General features: G+C 39.5%; 1 protein-coding gene across 1 annotated transcript in view; it reads left to right on the top strand.

The window, feature by feature from the left end:
- LOC121187128 (Down syndrome cell adhesion molecule-like protein 1 homolog) overlaps nucleotides 1-15140 on the top strand; it is a 94185-nt gene extending 79045 nt beyond the window's left edge. The window contains exons 22-35 of the mRNA XM_041046249.1: nucleotides 2051-2204; nucleotides 3647-3764; nucleotides 4115-4278; nucleotides 4450-4548; nucleotides 6322-6510; nucleotides 7192-7320; nucleotides 7470-7628; nucleotides 7766-7921; nucleotides 8130-8160; nucleotides 8291-8409; nucleotides 8582-8734; nucleotides 9104-9298; nucleotides 9470-9778; nucleotides 10265-15140. Coding sequence (XP_040902183.1) covers nucleotides 2051-2204; nucleotides 3647-3764; nucleotides 4115-4278; nucleotides 4450-4548; nucleotides 6322-6510; nucleotides 7192-7320; nucleotides 7470-7628; nucleotides 7766-7921; nucleotides 8130-8160; nucleotides 8291-8409; nucleotides 8582-8734; nucleotides 9104-9298; nucleotides 9470-9778; nucleotides 10265-10857 — 2568 coding nt within the window. The 3' untranslated portion in view covers nucleotides 10858-15140. The remainder of the gene's footprint in view (nucleotides 1-2050; nucleotides 2205-3646; nucleotides 3765-4114; nucleotides 4279-4449; nucleotides 4549-6321; nucleotides 6511-7191; nucleotides 7321-7469; nucleotides 7629-7765; nucleotides 7922-8129; nucleotides 8161-8290; nucleotides 8410-8581; nucleotides 8735-9103; nucleotides 9299-9469; nucleotides 9779-10264) is intronic.
- Nucleotides 15141-18275: the final 3135 nt, after the last annotated feature.

Below are 18275 nucleotides of genomic sequence, written 5' to 3'. Positions count from 1 at the left end.
CGTTACAGCAACACACACTCTGTCACTCCTCCCTCCCTTCCTCCCAACATCTACCCACCCACCCATTCATCCATCCATACATCCATCCATCCCTCTGTCCATACCTCTGCCTGCAGTGGAGTGTATAGAGACAAATTTACAGAAAGGAGAGAGCAGAAGAAGAAGACAATGATATACGTGAGAGTCGGAGGGAGAAATGCAGAGACAATGTAAAACAGAGGGGGGTACCGGTGGATAGATGGAGGGAAAGGCAAGGAGTGGGCCCTCACATGACAGGGAAATGTGGAGAAGGACAGGGAAATGAAGAGAGGGATGAAGAGTGATGGCAGGAGGAGAAGGGAAGGATGGCGCAGTGGGGTAAAGGATAGGCAGAGAGGAAAACACAGAGAGGACGGAGACAAGAGGAATGGATGATGAACAAGGAACACGGGGAAGTAATAAAAAGCCCGGTGGATTCCTCTACGACGGCCTGCTCATAAATGTGAAAAACAACAGGAATACTGGAATCTATTTGCCCAGAATAAACCGTTCTGCAGACAACAACCCAGCAGGCTAGGGCATAGCTCAGCAACACTGCAGTGTCTTCGCAGGCTTTACTGGTCTGCCACGTTTACAGATGCGTCAAACCATTTGACACTTGTATCACAGTCATCATTTCATCTGTGCACGAGCGCCTGTCAGTCAGAAATGTGAGTCAGTGTCAAACTTGTGGGGTGTAGTGAAATGCGATTTAGACGGCGGCAATGAATGTTAGGTGTTACCTTACAGTGCGTGTGAGTTAAATTTGTGATTGTTTTCTTTTTTCATATTCTTCTATTCATAGTTGAGACCAGCAGCACAATAACACAGGGGATGTGTAGAAGTGTGTATGTGTGTGTGTGTGTGTGTGTGTGTGCCTGGATGTTAGGATACCTGAGGAGTAGATGAAGAGTAGGAGTTGAGGGAATAAGGGTATAATTGGTGGGTAGGTGAATAGTGACTGGCAGGCAGTAAAAAAGAGAGGTTCTATGTTGGTGTGTGTGTATTGAAGGGACAGTGATGTGTATATGTCTAGACAGCAGACACATGGCTGGGTTAAACACACTGCAATTACACATCCACCTCCAGGTCATGTATGCCACTGTATGTGTGTGTCTGTGTGTGTTAGTATATTCGTGCATGCCTATTTGTGCTTGTTTGTGTGTAACCATTCCTCTTTCTCCGCCTGTTTATGTGACTCTCCCCTCCTCTCCTCTCCTCTCCGTCATTGCTGATGCCTGCAGTAGATAGGCCTCATTAGTGTATGACTGTTCATGATATCTCTGACTGTGTCATTTGTCTGTCCCCCATTGTCTTCCTCTGTCTCATATCTCTGTTTGCCCTCCCTGAGGAGAACAGAGAAGGAGAGGGAGTAGGCTTTACTCCCCCTAACCCAACCCTCTCTCTCTCCCTCCCTCCAGTTTCTTCCTTCCACACAGTTTTGCCTTGTCATAAAATGCCCCAGAACCACTATACCCTCCAACCCATCCTCCTCTTTGTTCCTGTAGAACTGACTCAAGGAGGGCTATACAGGGCTTTCTTCACATTAGAATGATGTTCACTCAGCCCTTCACATTACTTCTGCCTCTCCAGTAAAGTGACAAAATGATCTTGTCTTTGTCTTTGGCATCTCCCAGATTGTATCAGATGTGCTGCTTAGCACATATGAAACACAAAAAGGGAAATCTTAAATGTGTATTTTTTAATCTTAGGGAACTGTAGAAAATATGTGGAAAATGTCCATTTTTTTATGTGGTTTTTGTTATGTTCTTGGGAGCCTTTACAACTTACAGCATACTTTTCTTTATTGTGTTACAAAATTACACCTGTTTCCTCGGCAGAGCTGTTTTTAATGCAATAATTTGTGTGGTTATGTAACTGGTATATTGGTGCTTGTTCCTACAAAACTTTACAAGGGAAACTGCATCAGAGACAAATATTTTAGCCAAACAGCAGATTTGCTGATTGATTTAAAAAGAAAAATATATTTTCCTCCAAAATTAAGGCTTTCCTTTCTGCTTCCTCTCCCCAGCTGCCCAGCGAGTATGAGGCCAATCCAGAGCTGCTGTTCTACCGAATCACCCACCTCAACCACCGGCAGCAGTACCTGATCTGGGCTGCAGCCGTCACCACTGCAGGCCGGGGTAACTTTAGCGAGAAGGTCACTGTGGAGCCAGCAGCCAAGGGTGAGCCCCTGAATGTGAAAGTGACATATGTAATGAGAGACATGATGGGGTTAAATGTACAGTAAACATGGTCTTGGTCATTTGTAGGTCAAAAGACATTTAGTTTAAAACTAGGTCACAAGAAGAAGATGTACACCAATTTAATATATCAAAGTCTGTTTACAGGTCTTGGGGAGTACTAATACAAAACTCAGTCGCCCACTCCTCATCTCTTCTTGATTTTTTTTATTTTTTACCCAGACACCTGAATGTCTTTTGACCTTCAAATCACCAAATCAGTTGTTATTGGGTAGATGAGACGACAGTGTCCTTATGCTTTGTCCAGAATTTTCTGGCTCTTTGTTTGCTTTGTCTCTCTCTGCCTCTGCCATGTCTCTCTCTTAGGAACTGTTATGGCACTGCCACTGACAACGTAGTATTCCTCTTCACGTCTCTTATCGGCCATGCAATGCCATGAACTATTTTTCAAAGGCTGTTTTGCCCTGTATGCTCTATCCTTTTTCTGTTTGTTTTACCAGCCTCCCCTTCTGTTTCTTTGTTACCGCCTGTTTTGACTTCACAAAGGTGTGCTATTGATTTCAGAGTTCAGAGGGCACAAGATAAACTGCCCTCAGTCAAGGAAATTATAAGAGGGGGGGCAAAAGCTAGGAGAGCAAGTGGAGGGGAAAAAAAGAGGAAAGAAAATGACACGACAGGAGCAGAGCTAACTAATACACAAGACAATAGAGAGGCAGAGTACTTAAGAAAATGACAAGGGCAGTTAAATCAATAGGTTTTGGATTAAAAGACAGGAAGAATAAGGGAGAAAGGATTAATAGAGTGCACTTTCCACCATGTTATCCTTTTCTTTATCTATTTGTTCCTTTGACTGCTGGTTGCAAAGGTTTGTGAGTGTGTCCTCGTATGGATGGATGCGTCAGCTGATCGGCAGTTGTAAAAGGCTGCCGATCCAGGCTTGCCCACTCAATACTTCATTCAACCTTAAGATAAGTGCACTAGAGCGCTAGTATTAAGATGACAAGCCTGAGAAAGGAAGAGATAGAGAGAAAGCAAGTGAGGGAGTGACAGAAAATGCGAGGTTTTTGTACCTAAATGTATGGGTATGTGTGAATTACAGGAAAGACAATACATATTTTCTTCTAGTAAATGCTTATTGAAAGAATCCCAAATGGAAAACAAATCAATTTATGCATTTCATGTTAGCCGTCACAATGTATTGATCCAAACATTCTGAAACCTCTGCAGCATTTGTTTATTAGGTTTGAAAATTGTTTATTTGGCAATGGCAAGATTATCTGATTGGTACATATTAATTAGGCTATTGCTTTGCTTGTATTATGGTCTGTTTGAGTGTTAATGCAATTAGGTGTAATGGCCCCTTTTCAATTTCTTTGCCTTCAAACACCTATCATTTTTGCATGCCTCTCTTCTGCCTCCACTAGCCCCAGCTAAGATCCTGTCATTTGGGGGTACTGTGACCACTCCTTGGATGAAAGAGGTACGACTGCCCTGTAGCTCAGTGGGAGAACCAACACCTACCATAAAATGGACCAAAGACAGGTGAGAATTCACCTCAGAAATGTTATATAAAGCTGAATGTACAGTGCTGCTGTGGCTCTTCTTAGAATAGTATCTCAGGCGGTTCAGCGAGAGGTCATTTTGTCAATAATGTCATATGAGTAGTACATCCTTAGAAAAATTCTATACAGCTCCTAAACACAAACCCAGATTCTAACTTGGATGTAAACCACACGAAGTACCCACCTTGAATGTTTACCTCATGCCCTTGCACAATTCTGCAGCATCCTGTCGAGTAACATTATGACAGAAGAAAAGGATTTTAACACAATATGCAGTAAAATAAGTCGTACAGTGTCCTCTCATGATTCTCTCTCCTCCTTTTCTGTTAGTGAGGACACAGCCATCCCGGTGTCTCTAGATGGACAACGTCTCATTCTGGCCAATGGGACATTAGTGCTGCGCTCTGTCAAAGCTGAAGATTCTGGTTACTACACCTGCACAGCCACCAACACTCTGGGCTTTGACACTATTATAGTCAACCTTTTGGTACAAGGTAGGAAAATGCTTTTAATGACACTATCACTTACAGGCCTGTTGTTCTTGCCTAAAATGAGAAATATAGTTTATAGCAATTATATTTCCTACTTAAAAAGGAGAAACATTTTACTAAAATACAATAAAAAGTTTTATTATTCAGTGTTTTATTCTGCATGTTTTTCCTCAGTCCCTCCAGATCAGCCTCGTCTAACCGTCTCTACCACCTCCACCTCTTCCATCACTCTGGCCTGGATACCAGGAGACAACGGAGGCAGCTCTATCAGGGGTAGGTTGCCCTGCTCAACAAAGCTGTCCTTCTGTATACTCACACCTCTTTCTTCTTGTCTGTGGTTTATGTGTCTAAATGTGACACTATACAGGATTTTGCCTGAGGTTATCAAGTGGGGTGTATGTTATAAAATGTTAATGAATGAAAAAGATTTCCCTCTGACCTGTGGTCTTAGTTTACCCTCTCTGTCTTTTCTCTCCCTTTTACCTTTCACATTGTTAGTGTGCATACTAATCTGTTACTTTATTGATTGGCTTCCTGGTTTTATGTTTCCCTGTTAACTATGTGTCTGTTTGATTATCTGATTGTTGGTGATTTCTGTATGAAGGTGGGTATGATGTGTCTGCCTGAATGGCCATGCATGCAGAAGTGATTTCAGTTCTTTTTAGTTCTTTCTTTTTTCTTTTCTTTGTTCATGTTGTTTGTCAATATGGGGTTGTTGCGGGGTCATCTGTATGACTCCTTGTTGCTCTTTAAACCTTCACTTTAAACCTATTTGAGGCTATATAGTGATTTTAATGTAAGACAGAACTGGACTGACAGAGAATTCTTCCTGCATATGTAATTACAAAGAAATAGCTGCAAAAACAATGAAGAAACTTTCATGAGATCGCATTCAAAAACTCTTTGAACCATTAGGTCAAGTGTATTTTAAAGTCATCACAATCTGTAAAAATATAATATTTTTGTGTTATTCATATATGTCAGCACACTGCCAGAAAGACTCAGAGAAAGTCACTGATTGTGTAAGAAGTAATATAAACTTTGGTGCAAACAGTGTGCGTTGGGTGTGCAGCTTTGTATTCAAATAATGATGGGCCACCAAATCAGCATTTGCATACATCATCCACTGTCTCATACATCTGTGAATCTGTATATCTTGTATGTATACTAGAGTGCCTGTCTGTCTGTGAAGCCATCTGCACAGTGTCAGCAGCAGGCAATGCTGAAGTTCGCCATCAAGCATCTATTTTGCATTACTACTGCAGAGGCATCTGCAGGCTGTTGTTTTCCAGATAAACCATGTTAGCGTGTTTCCATGAAAAAAAAAATATAAACACATAAACAAATGAGCAAATCCCATAGGTTAGTAATCCTGGTGTGAGAACTGATGCTATGTTCTAATCTATTCCACAATAGTGTGTGATGGTGCTCTTTTCTGTAGTGTTCTCTCTGTTATATTCCGCTGTGTTCTCTTCTGTTCTGTGGCAGACAGAGGGTGATGATAAAACTTATAAACAAACACTGCAGGATCTGCACGTTAACCCTTCTAATGTTTTTGGCCCTATCGTACCATCTGTTAGAGAGAGCGGGAGAAAAAAAAAGGATGGTACAAAGAGTACAAAGAAACACAGAAAGGGAGACATTCGTATATGCATAATTATTTACCAACAGAAGGAAAGACAGACAGAGATGGAGGATTAGATGTGAAGTGTCTCAGAGCAGGAGGGAGTTGGCTCTCCAAGGCAGCTGATTATAAAAACAGTCACCATATTGCATGCCCTCATTTGCATAGATGCTCAGTCAGCGCCATCCCAGTCTTGGGGTTTGTAGGTAACTAATGGCAGCAAAGACAGAGAACAGCTAGACTGTCCTCCAATTGGGGCCTATCTGTCAGTCAGACACTGCCATCTGCTGGACATTATAGGTACCAGTGCCATAAAGTTTGGTAGGGTTGGTATAAAAAGAGCTCGTCATCTTAACTGTGAAAAAGAAAGAATTATGTAATAAAGCAAAAAATTAATGTAATGTCTTTCTCTGTTTGTAAAGGCTTCGTTCTGCAATACTCTGTAGACAACACAGAGGAATGGAAAGATGTTTTCATCAGTTCTAGTGAGCGCTCCTTCAAACTGGACAACCTGCGCTGTGGCACCTGGTATAAAGTAAAGCTGGCTGCCAAGAACAGTGTTGGAGCCGGACGCATCAGTGAAATCATCGAGGCAAAGACCCACGGGCGAGGTGAGATGTCTGGAATGGAGGATGAAGGAAATTGGTGTGTGTGGATAAGGGTTAAAAGCATACATAAAATGCCCATTTTCATAAAGCAGAAGCAAATTTCACTTTTGTGTGATGGTGTTGAGCAATTGCGCAGAGCCTGAGCAACAAATTTTACGGACCAAAACTTTCAGTCGACAAGGAAGCTTTAAAGTACTCACCCAACAACCTTAAGGACAATAGAACCCGTAAAAACTTTACACTTCGTATCAACACACAGTATCAACAGATTTTGAAACTGTAGATACAAAATGGTTCCTGTCTTTACCTAAAGGATTAAATGCCACCTCTTTGTGCATCATTGTTAACTGTACTCACAGTATCTGGTAAAGGATTTCTGGCCTTTTTGCAGACACTGTATTGCTCTGAGACTTTGCTCCATTTTGATGAAATTTATAACAATAGTCATCCATTGTTTAAGAGCAAATCTCAACATTTGAATAAGAAAACCTGATAATAAAAACAGCCTGTTTTGTAAGTAAATGATATTTAAAATTATTAGTAGGGTGTTTTTGGAACACACACTTTGTTTCTAGCAGTTGTACACATGCATGTTGCTCAGTCTCATATTCCCCAATTACTTGTTTTCTGGCACAACTCTGAAGAGACATAGGCAAATATATCATGATGCTGCTTCTTTTGCAGAACCCCAGTTCAATAAGGACCAGCCAGTCTTCACCCACATTAACTCCAGCCACGCCCGCCTCAACCTGCAGGGTTGGGCCAGTGGAGGATGTCCCATCAGCGCTGTCACACTAGAGTTTAGACCAAAAGGTGGAAAACTGCTTTTTCAATTTGCAATTCTTTGCTAAGTCATGCGTGTGAAATAAAGAAATGTCTTGTTTGTGCTGAGGTAACTTTCCATCTTTTTATGTAAACAATAGAAGAAAGAGGTTTTATTCAACATTGCTAACTTGTTGCAGGTACATGGACGTGGCAGAGTGTACGTACCAATGCCACCACAGATGTGTTCCTGGCAGAGCTTCGTGAGGCCACCTGGTATGAGCTGAAGATGAAAGCCTGTAACAGCGCTGGCTGTGGCAACCAGAGCTCCCAGTTTGCAACACTGGACTATGATGGCAGTGAGTAGAAGACTCTTTGTTTGACGTTCGATTTGGATAAACGGTAGTTTTAACTACTTTAATAAGACATTCATTAAACTGGTTACCTTGAAATATTGTCATGAATAGGCAGTAACTAATCTCCTGTGTTTGTGCAGGTACAATCCCACCAATCAAATCCCCCCTGGAAAAGAACGATGATGTCAAGAAGCTGTTTTCTATTGGCTGTCCTGTGATCTTGGTCACGTTGGGTGTTGCACTTCTCTTTATCATTCGCAAGAAACGCAAAGAAAAAAGGCTGAAGAGACTAAGAGGTGAGAGATAAAGTAAAATGAGAGGAGAAAAGTGGTGGGAATGAATTGGCAAGGAGAACAAAGCAGTCTTCAGAGAGATTCCTGAAGCAGAAGCAGACTTCACAGAGAATCTTGAATGTAGTCTCTAGAGTTGCATTTATTTTAAAAGATTGATTTGTGTGTCAGGGAAAAAAAAAACATGATTTGTTGTGTTCTCTGCTCTGTGTAGATGCCAAAAGCCTGGCAGAGATGTTGATCAGGTAAGACTGCTGTTTCCCCTCTCACAGAATTATTTAGTGTAACTCAAAATCCATTTCACAAATCCACTTCTTGCATTTTCTCAAGACCCCGAATGTTTATGTGTGTGTTTGTCTTGTATCTCTGGATTAGTAAAAACAACCGCAGCTTTGACACCCCGGTGAAGGGCCCTCCTCAGGGCCCACGGTTACACATCGACATCCCCAGAGTGCAGCTGCTGATTGAGGACAAAGAAGGCATCAAGCAAATCGGTGAGAGGAAGAGAGACAGACAGAGAGAGTTGTTGTATGTGTTCACATGTCTGCGCATGAGTGTTGGGTCAAATAATCTTGATGCCAAATATGTTATGAACACTGGGATCCGTTAGACTTTTCTCAGCCTCAACAGGTGCTTTTTCTGTAATATTCTTTCTGTCTCTTGCAGGTGAGGACAAGGCCACAATTCCTGTGACAGATACAGAATTCAACCAAACTGGGAATCCTCAAAGCTTCTGCACAGGTGTGTCTGTTCATCACCCTGCTCTCATCCAGAACACCGGTCCTTTGATTGACATGTCAGACATCAGACCAGGAACCAGTAAGTTCTCTCTCCTCACTGTCCATTTTGTCAGGAAAGGCTTAAACTAACTGAAGCAGTTTTTGTAACTTGTAGCCCAAATTACTTTCTCACTGACAACAGTACAGTAAATGCATGGTTTAAGCATAAACTGTTTAAAGTTCCTGTATTTCTGCTCAATTTCTTGCATTTATATTTTTTTTAACTAAATTTCAGGAATCGCTATCTTCACAGATGACTTTTTTTTTTTTTTTCTTGATCTGTTAAAATCCACTGTGGCCTTCTCCTGGTGTTTTGCAAATGTGTGTCCATTTTCCTGGTGTTAAACAACCTCTATATATATCTTCTTTTTTATCGTCTTTTTTTATTTCTTCAACTATTTACCACCAGACCCAGTGTCGAGGAAGAGTGTTAAGTCAGCCCACAGCATCAGGAACCGCTACTCAAGTCAGTGGACTCTGACCAAGTGTCAGGCCTCCACGCCAGCCCGCACTCTCACCTCAGACTGGCGAACAGTTGGCTCCCAGCATGGCATCACTGTCACAGAGAGTGACAGCTACAGTGCCAGCCTCTCACAGGACACAGGTTGGTACATGGGTGAAATGACACTTACAGCCATTAACATGCACATTTAAGTAAGGCTATTTTTTAATGTGGAGGAGCAAGTGTTTTTGTAGTGGGCTACACCTCAAAAAGCCTTTGAACATCTGGATGAAATGTGCTCACCTTCATTTTGTTTCTTTTCCTCTTCGATAGATAAGGGTCGCAACAGCATGGTGTCGACCGAGAGCGCCTCCTCCACCTACGAGGAGTTGGCAAGAGCCTATGAGCATGCCAAGCTGGAGGAGCACCTGCAGCATGCCAAATTTGAGATTACAGAATGCTTCATCTCTGACAGCTCATCTGACCAGATGACCACAGGTACCAATGACAATGCAGACAGCATGACGTCCATGAGCACACCGTCAGAGCCTGGTATCTGCCGTTTCACTGCCTCGCCACCCAAACCCCAGGACTATGACCGTGGCAAGAATGTAGCTGTGCCCATTCCACATCGCGCCAAGAGTGAGTGGTTGTTGCAAATCTTTTTTTTTTTTTCAATATTTTTTTTTTACACACAAATGGCTTTAAATATAAATGTCTAAATGTCTGCTATGACTGACTTGTTGCAGAGTCAGAAGAGCAAAATGAAGAGTTAAGAGGGCAATAAAAAATAGCTTATATGCTAAAGATGAAATCTAATAGAGAAGCATTGTAAAACAATTGTAAATACTTATAAACATTATATGATAATATGCAAATGCACAAAAACAATATAAACAACTAAGTGTACAGGGGAAGTAAGGTTTCTGTGTGATGGGTCATATGTATATAGTGTAAAAAAAAAATACCAGTGATGTTGCCAGATGAGTCCAGTGCAATCAGCAGTTTTGATAAATAAGCAGTGAAAATAGTAATAGTTTGCTGCTCTGTTTGCTGCTCAATAGTATCAACAGACTTTGGCTTTTGCAAGCTTTTACAGTCACATTAAATTAGACTTCTCTCTTCTAGGTGACTACTGCAACCTACCCCTCTACATGAAGTCAGATCCCTTCTTCCGAAAGCAGTCGGAGCATCATGACCCATGTCCAGTGGTTCCACCTCGTGAAGCCTCTATTCGTGGCCTGGCCCAGCGGGCATACCACACCCAGGGCCGTCATGTGACTATGGACTCTGCAAAGCAGCAGGCCCTATCCATGGGTCACTCTGGCCTGTCCAACCTCACTTCCTCTGGGGCTTCCTCTGGAGGAGCAACAGGAGGCGGTGGTGGAGGTAGTGGGAGTGGAGGGGCATCTGTTAGCTCTAGCAGCTCCACACTTCCCCAGAGGACTCTCACCATGCCTGGCTCCTCTGCCTCAGTGGCCCAGAGTGCAGCGGCAGCTGCTGCTGCCACTGCTGCAGCTGCTGGAGCATCATCATCCTCTGGTGGAGGTGGGGCAGCAGGGGCCGCAGGAGGGACCCCTGGAGGTGTCTCCTCATCCTCCTCCAAGATGGCAGGATCCAGAGACTCTCTCCTGGAGAGCAGTTCCTCGGGCTTAGGCAGACTACAGAAGCAGAGGGATGGAGGGGCAGGGGCCTACTCAAAGTCCTACACACTGGTGTAGCCTGCCATCACTGCGGCCTGTCACTGTAACTCTTTATAGAATGCTGGTCAAGCCAGCGCTTGCCTGGAGCCTCTATGGAAAAATGGGGTGAGGAACATACACGTGCACAGCTGACCCGTCAGTGCCTGCACTGTGCCAGGCTGCAGGGGGCTGGTTGGGTTCCCATCGACACTACTGTATGAAGGGGTCAGAGTTGGGTCTCCACAGCACAGGGGTTTGCCTTTCTTTCTACCTGTTTGCTTTCTATTATTATTGTGTCATCTTTCTCTCTTATTTCATCACCATGGAAATCAATTGCCAAAACATAAATGATTTATCTGTTCACTTCATATTTTCTTTTTCTGGTAAGGACACTGTACTTATGCACAAAATGCTTTCCACGTGCACTGTCTTGTCTTCTGGGATCAAGACAGTCGTAGAATGAACCAGGTTGCTTGAGTTTCACACAGATGTGTGTTAAGGTTTTTAGTTTTTTAAATATGTTACTTTTCTGGTCTCTGATGGAAGAAGAGCTCATATCACAGCATTGTGCCATGGCAGGATGCTTCTACTGTATGCATAAACCACCAACCTTGGTGTTACACTGGCTCTGAGAGGTTACTCCATCATGGATTCATACATTAGAGGCAGTGGAAGGACTGTGGTCTCAATACCAGGTTTGAGACACGGGGAATTTTCTTATACATGCAATGGATGACACAGCATAGTGGTCTTAACTGATGCTTTTATAAACAAAGACTCAAAGTGGAGGAGATAAAAAAAATGTCAAGCATCATCAAGTGAAAGATGAATCCTAACCTTTTTTTTTTCCATCAGTTTTCTGTTTATTTTTCTGATGATGGAAATTTAATCTCATGTGCACTAAGAAAACGTTAGAATGGATCCAATAACAGAAACCTTCACAAGCCTGCGTGTGTGTGCGTGTGGGTGTATATGTGTAAATATAAATATGTATACATGTGGCAGGCACACACCAACAGTGGACCTTTTTAAAATCAATCTGTATGCTGACCTCTCGGGCAGACGTCTGTGTCAAAACTGAACCCCCCCACCCCCATTGTTCATTTTGTACCTGTGAAAGGGGATTATGGGGACAGTAGCGATGATGATGCTGACAGTGTAAACGCTATGATCCTAATTTGGTCCAGCATTTTGAACTTTGTTTTGCTAAATCTGACTGACAGCATTGCTTAGGAAATGAGATATACTGAAGAGGAAGTGGGTTCAAAAGAGAGCAATTACAGATGATAAGAAAGAGTTTCTTTTTTTCTCATTTTCTCTCTTTCACTCCCTCAAAACAAAGAAGGAAGAGACCCTTTTATGATTCATCATGGTGCCACAATACCATTATCTTTTTCTTTTTTTTTTTTAACTCATTTTTCCTTTACCCACTTTTTCCCTTTCTATCCTTCCCCACCTTCACCTCTACCCACCCAGTCCCCATCATATCCATACAGTGTCACTGTGACCTACTGCTAGCATACAGGCTAGCTAAAAAAGACAGACTGAGAGAAGAGGTCTAATATGCACAGACAGGCAGAAATGCTGTTTGACATTCAATGACAACTTGAATGGAGAAACAAGTTGAAAACATACAGCAAATTTATAGAGATGTATACAAGAAAAATAATATTTGTATGATGTGATCTTGAATTTATGAACGGACAATGACTTTGAGATTATAGACAGAGAGATCAATTGTTAATAGAAATTGCAGTTGTGTTAGGGAACCGGGGAGGGGGGTTACATAGCAGAGAGATACAAGTTTTCTTCAAAAACGAAGTGGTCTTCAAAACAAAAAGATGTGTTTTCGAGTCCCTCCGCCTCACTAAAATTGATTTTAGCTTTATGAATAGTACTGTATCTGTTAAGTTTATTTTTTTCCCATTTCTTCTCCCAAAGCTTAATTCCATAACAAAGATCGTTCCAAAAAAAAAAAAAAAAAGAGTTGCTCCCAAATGTTTTGCAGTGGTAAAACGTAACATCAGGGCTCTCGCAATAGAAAAAGATATGATATATGTTTGTTTTCAAAAGTATGTACATATATATTTCTATTCAAATATATAGCAAATATATGAATATTGAAAAAAGCAGAGAAATATAGAAGCCGTTCTAATTGAAAATATATATAAAAGATCACAAGACAATCGCTCAGAGTGAAAAACTGCAAGAAGGAAGGAAGAAAAAGAAGAGGGAAGTTTAAACGGGTAGCACAACCATGGACAGGAGATCTTGGAGAGAAAGGAAGTGGTGTGAAAGAAAGTTAAATGGTGAAACTGAGGTTTGAGGAATGATACAATGACCCCCCCTTGTGATTTTGTAAATGTTCCAGCTGCAGCGCCTGTGCAGCAGGTAGCAGCTGAAAGGACAAGCACAGTAAAGTCAAAATATAGTGTGAGATTGTGTCGCTGGTTGTGGTCTATGGCTCAGTGCAGAAAGTGTGGTGTTGAAAAAGAAAACAGTAAAACAAGGACAGCCTATACAGTAAGTGAGCCTGTTGTAATATGTTGTATTGTACCTTCCAAAGGTGTGTTCACAAACTCAATGCCATTACCTGACTATAGCTAATGAAGACAAACAGACCAACAAGTATTTCTGTTTCTTATCTGTCATAGCAAGTCCTCCCCAAACTCCAGGACTGCAGGCCAATAAACACACAGTAAAACTGCTCATTAAAGTATTTCCGTTCCCTTCTATTTTAAAACTAGACAGGAGAGAAATGGATTTTGCTTTCCACTGTCAGTGGTTATGATGCCTTTCACTTTGGCCTTGACTTTGGCCATGAGTTAGGGAATGGAGAAGGCCTGTTTCAACAACCAAAAACAGTGGCTTCCTGACTCCAGCTATATGGATATTGGATGGAGTGATGAAATAAACTCCTTCCCAACCTGCTTTGCCCAGTTCTTCAGTGAAGTTGCTTCTACGGTAAAACACTGATCTACTGTCAGTTTGTTCAAAGTAAATGTAATGTCTGTCATTAAGGAAATTTCCATCCTCCCACACTTTGACACTGGGACTATCACCATTTGAACAATATTGAATCCTAGACCTTTGGGTCCTCTTAGGCATGGCATATTATTTAGGCAAAAATAAATAAACAGCTGTTGACTGATTTAGGTCTAATTTAAACACAAACTGCAAACTATTGCTCTAGTAATGAAATTTTTAAACCATGCTGTAATTAATCATCAGTCATTATCATCTTTGTGAAGAATGCATGAGTACTACAGTTTAGTTATTTATTTAAATGAAGTACTAAGTACTAATGCATCAAATATGTATAACGTAATGTTATGTCATTTCAAAATTTCCATTTATTTGTCTGCAATTTCTAAAGAAGGAAATCTAGATAGTACTTAAAAGACCCAAAATGACTTTAAAAGCTTTACAGTACACTTTTTTTTTCATGGAATTTGACAGCTGTAAATTTCTCAGCAGCAGCTTATTCACATTTGATCAGTTATCTGCAATATTTTAATGATTCACAGTGTTTAAGTAGTGGGCTAGTGACTGGGTGGATTTTTCCTTGAAGTGCAACAACATCCTTTCAAACTGACTCTGTGTTCGTAAGGCCAACTTCACACGTGCTATTTCCCCGACCTTTTCCACATCTGCCAAACCAATCAGATCTCCCCCTCTCACTGTACCCTTTTGCCCACCTATACAACATAATTTCTACTCCATAATAGAAGACTTGTGTACATAGGAAAGTGTTTTGTATAAATGAGTACTATTTTCGACATCTTCACTAGAAACCAGGGCACAATGTAAACTCTGAACTGAAGTTATTGTAATGAAACAGAAGAGGACTTAACGAAATATTATAGAATTATACACACACCGCTTTATCTTGATTTATGGAGCAGCTGAAACATGTCAGAGTGGACCATGCATAGTTAACAATATTGATTTCTTCCTTTACAGGACCCTTGGTTGCAGTGTTTCCTTTTTTCTTTTTTTTCTTTTTTTTATGTCACAAGTTGCTTGATAGATTTTTGCCTTTTTTTCCCCCACTTTTTGGGGGGGAGGACAGCAGCATTGCATGTTCTGAAAATTTTGCTAGTCATAAAAGAAAAAGGGAAATGGTGAATTGAACAATTTAAAAGGGGGTTAATTAAAACATTTTAAAAATGCAGAAGTTGTTCCTTAAACTTTTATGGGGAAAATGTTGCTTCAATTTGCAATTGCTTGTGTTTAACTCTACATTTTCTTTTCTATGAAAACAAACAAAAACAGAAAAAGAGTACTCAACACCTTGTGCAATAAAGCTATCTTTTTATGAACTGTGATGATATTGTTCATTCTTTCAGACCCATGTAGCTTTTGAGATTAATTGTAGTATTTTCTGTCTTAGTCAGGATTACAGTAATTGGAACATGGTAAGGACTCAACTGATTTGATTGTGAAAGAATTTGGCTTATTAGTCATTTTGGCACCAAACTTCTTTTTACAATCCACACAACTCACTGTGAGTAGATAATTTATAGGGACCAAGTCTCCTGGCAGAAATAAGTTCAATAAAAAATGTTAAGAGTGATGTCTGGGAATTTCAAAGTAAAATGAACCTTTGCTCTGAAAAGACATAAATCAGTCATGTAAAATGTGATAACTCAGTTCTGTGAGCAGCACAAGTTAAATTCAATTCTCATCCATTGTACTGGGGACAAATCAACAGTGCTGCGCAAGTTACTTCAAAACTGTAATGCATTATTTATTACTTGTTACTGTCAATTCAAAGTAATTCGTTACAGTACTACTGTATTTGAAATGTAAGACATATACACTGTTGCATTACTTTTAAGTTACTCTCACCAAAATAACTGGAAATATGGAATTGCCATTCTAAATGTAATTCATTATGCTCAATTAGCTTATTACCATAGACCAGGGGTCGGCAACCCGCGGCTTCAGAGCCGGATGTGGCTCTTTCATCCCTCTGCTGTGGCTCCCTGTGACTTTGGAAAATAAATAACGAGTGTTTAATTTAAATGTATTTTTATTTTAGTTCATTCGTTTTTTAAATGTAATTCTAAATTTGAGGATTATGGTGATCTAGTGGTGGTGGTGGTCATACTAAAATATGACTTTTTTTGTCGGATTTTGACGCCTTACCATACTATGACCATTTTTACAACATTTTGAGGCCAAAAAAAAATTTGACTTTTTTTGTCCGATTTTGACGCCTTACTATACTATGACGTTTTTTATGACATTTTGAGGTCGAAAAAAATTTTGACTTTTTTTGTCCGAAAAAAACGCCTTACTATACTATGACGTTTTTTATGACTTTTGGAGGTCGAAAAAAATTTTGACTTTTTTTGGCCGATTTTGACGCCTTACTATACTATGACGTTTTTTATGACTTTTGGAGGTCGAAAAAAATTTTGACTTTTTTTTGGCCGAAAAAAACGCCTTACTATACTATGACGTTTTTTATGACTTTTGGAGGTCGAAAAAAATTTTGACTTTTTTTGTCCGATTTTGACGCCTTACTATACTATGATGTTTTTTATGACTTTTGGAGGTCGAAAAAAATTTTGACTTTTTTTGTCCGATTTTGACGCCTTACTATACTATGACGTTTTTTATGACTTTTGGAGGTCGAAAAAAATTTTGACTTTTTTTGTCCGATTTTGACGCCTTTCTATACTATGACGTTTTTTTATGACATTTTGAGGTCGAAAAAAATTTTGATTTTTTTTGTCCGATTTTGACGCCTTACTATACTATGACGTTTTTTATGACTTTTGGAGGTCGAAAAAAATTTTGACTATTTTTGTCCGATTTTGACGCCATACTATACTATGACGTTTTTTATGACTTTTGGAGGTCGAAAAAAATTTTGACTTTTTTTGTCCGATTTTGACGCCTTACTATACTATGATGTTTTTTATGACTTTTGGAGTTCGAAAAAAATTTTGACTTTTTTTGGCCGAAAAAAATGCTTTACTATACTATGACGTTTTTTATGAATTTTGGAGGTCAAAAAATTTTTTGACTTTTTTTGTCCGATTTTGACGCCTTACTATACTATGACGTTTTTTATGACTTTTGGAGGTCGAAAAAAATTTTGACTTTTTTTGTCCGATTTTTACGCCTTACTATACTATGACGTTTTTTATGACATTTTGAGGTCGAAAAAATTTTGACTTTTTTTGTCCGAAAAAAACGCCTTACTATACTATGACGTTTTTTATGACTTTTGGAGGTCGAAAAAAATTTTGACTTTTTTTGTCCGATTTTGACGCCTTACTATACTATGACGTTTTTTATGACTTTTGGAGGTCGAAAAAAATTTTGACTTTTTTTGTCCGATTTTGACGCCTTACTATACTATGACGTTTTTTATGACATTTTGAGGTCGAAAAAAATTTTGACTTTTTTTGGCCGGAAAATACACCTTACTATACTATGACGTTTTTTATGACTTTTGGAGGTCGAAAAAAATTTTGACTTTTTTTGTCCGATTTTGACGCCTTACTATACTATGACGTTTTTTATGACATTTTGAGGTCGAAAAAAATTTTGACTTTTTTTGTCCGATTTTGACGCCTTGCTATACTATGACGTTTTTTATGAATTTTGGAGGTCAAAAAATTTTTTGACTTTTTTTTTCCGATTTTGACACCTTACTATACTATGACGTTTTTTATGACTTTTGTAGGTCGAAAAAAATTTTGACTTTTTTTGTCCGAAAAAAACGCCTTACTATACTATGTTTTTCATGACTTTTGGAAGTCGAAAAAAATTTAGACTTTTTTTGTCCGAAAAAAACGCCTTACTATACTATGACGTTTTTTATGACTTTTGGAGGTCGAAAAAAATTTTGACTTTTTTTGTCCGAAAAAAACGCCTTACTATACTATGACGTTTTTTATGACTTTTGGAGGTCGAAAAAAATTTAGACTTTTTTTGTCCGAAAAAAACGCCTTACTATACTATGACGTTTTTTATGACTTTTGGAGGTCAAAAAAATTTTTGACTTTTTTTGTCCGAAAAAAACGCCTTACTATACTATGACGTTTTTTATGACTTTTGGAGGTCGAAAAAAATTTTGACTTTTTTTGTCCGATTTTGACGCCTTACTATACTATGACGTTTTTTATGACATTTTGAGGTCGAAAAAAATTTTGACTTTTTTTGGCTGGAAAAAACGCCTTACTATACTATGACGTTTTTTATGACTTTTGGAGGTCGAAAAAAATGTTGACTTTTTTTGTCCGAAAAAAACGCCTTACTATACTATGACGTTTTTTATGACTTTTGGAGGTCAAAAAAAATTTTGACTTTTTTTGTCCGATTTTGACGCCTTACTATACTATGACATTTTTTATTACTTTTGGAGGTCGAAAAAAATGTTGACTTTTTTTGTCCGAAAAAAACGCCTTACTATACTATGGCGTTTTTTATGACTTTTG

Source organism: Toxotes jaculatrix, chromosome 9 (assembly GCF_017976425.1).
Source record: "Toxotes jaculatrix isolate fToxJac2 chromosome 9, fToxJac2.pri, whole genome shotgun sequence".
NCBI classification, from domain to species: Eukaryota; Metazoa; Chordata; class Actinopteri; family Toxotidae; genus Toxotes; species Toxotes jaculatrix.
This window is presented reverse-complemented; position numbering and strand designations above follow the sequence as displayed.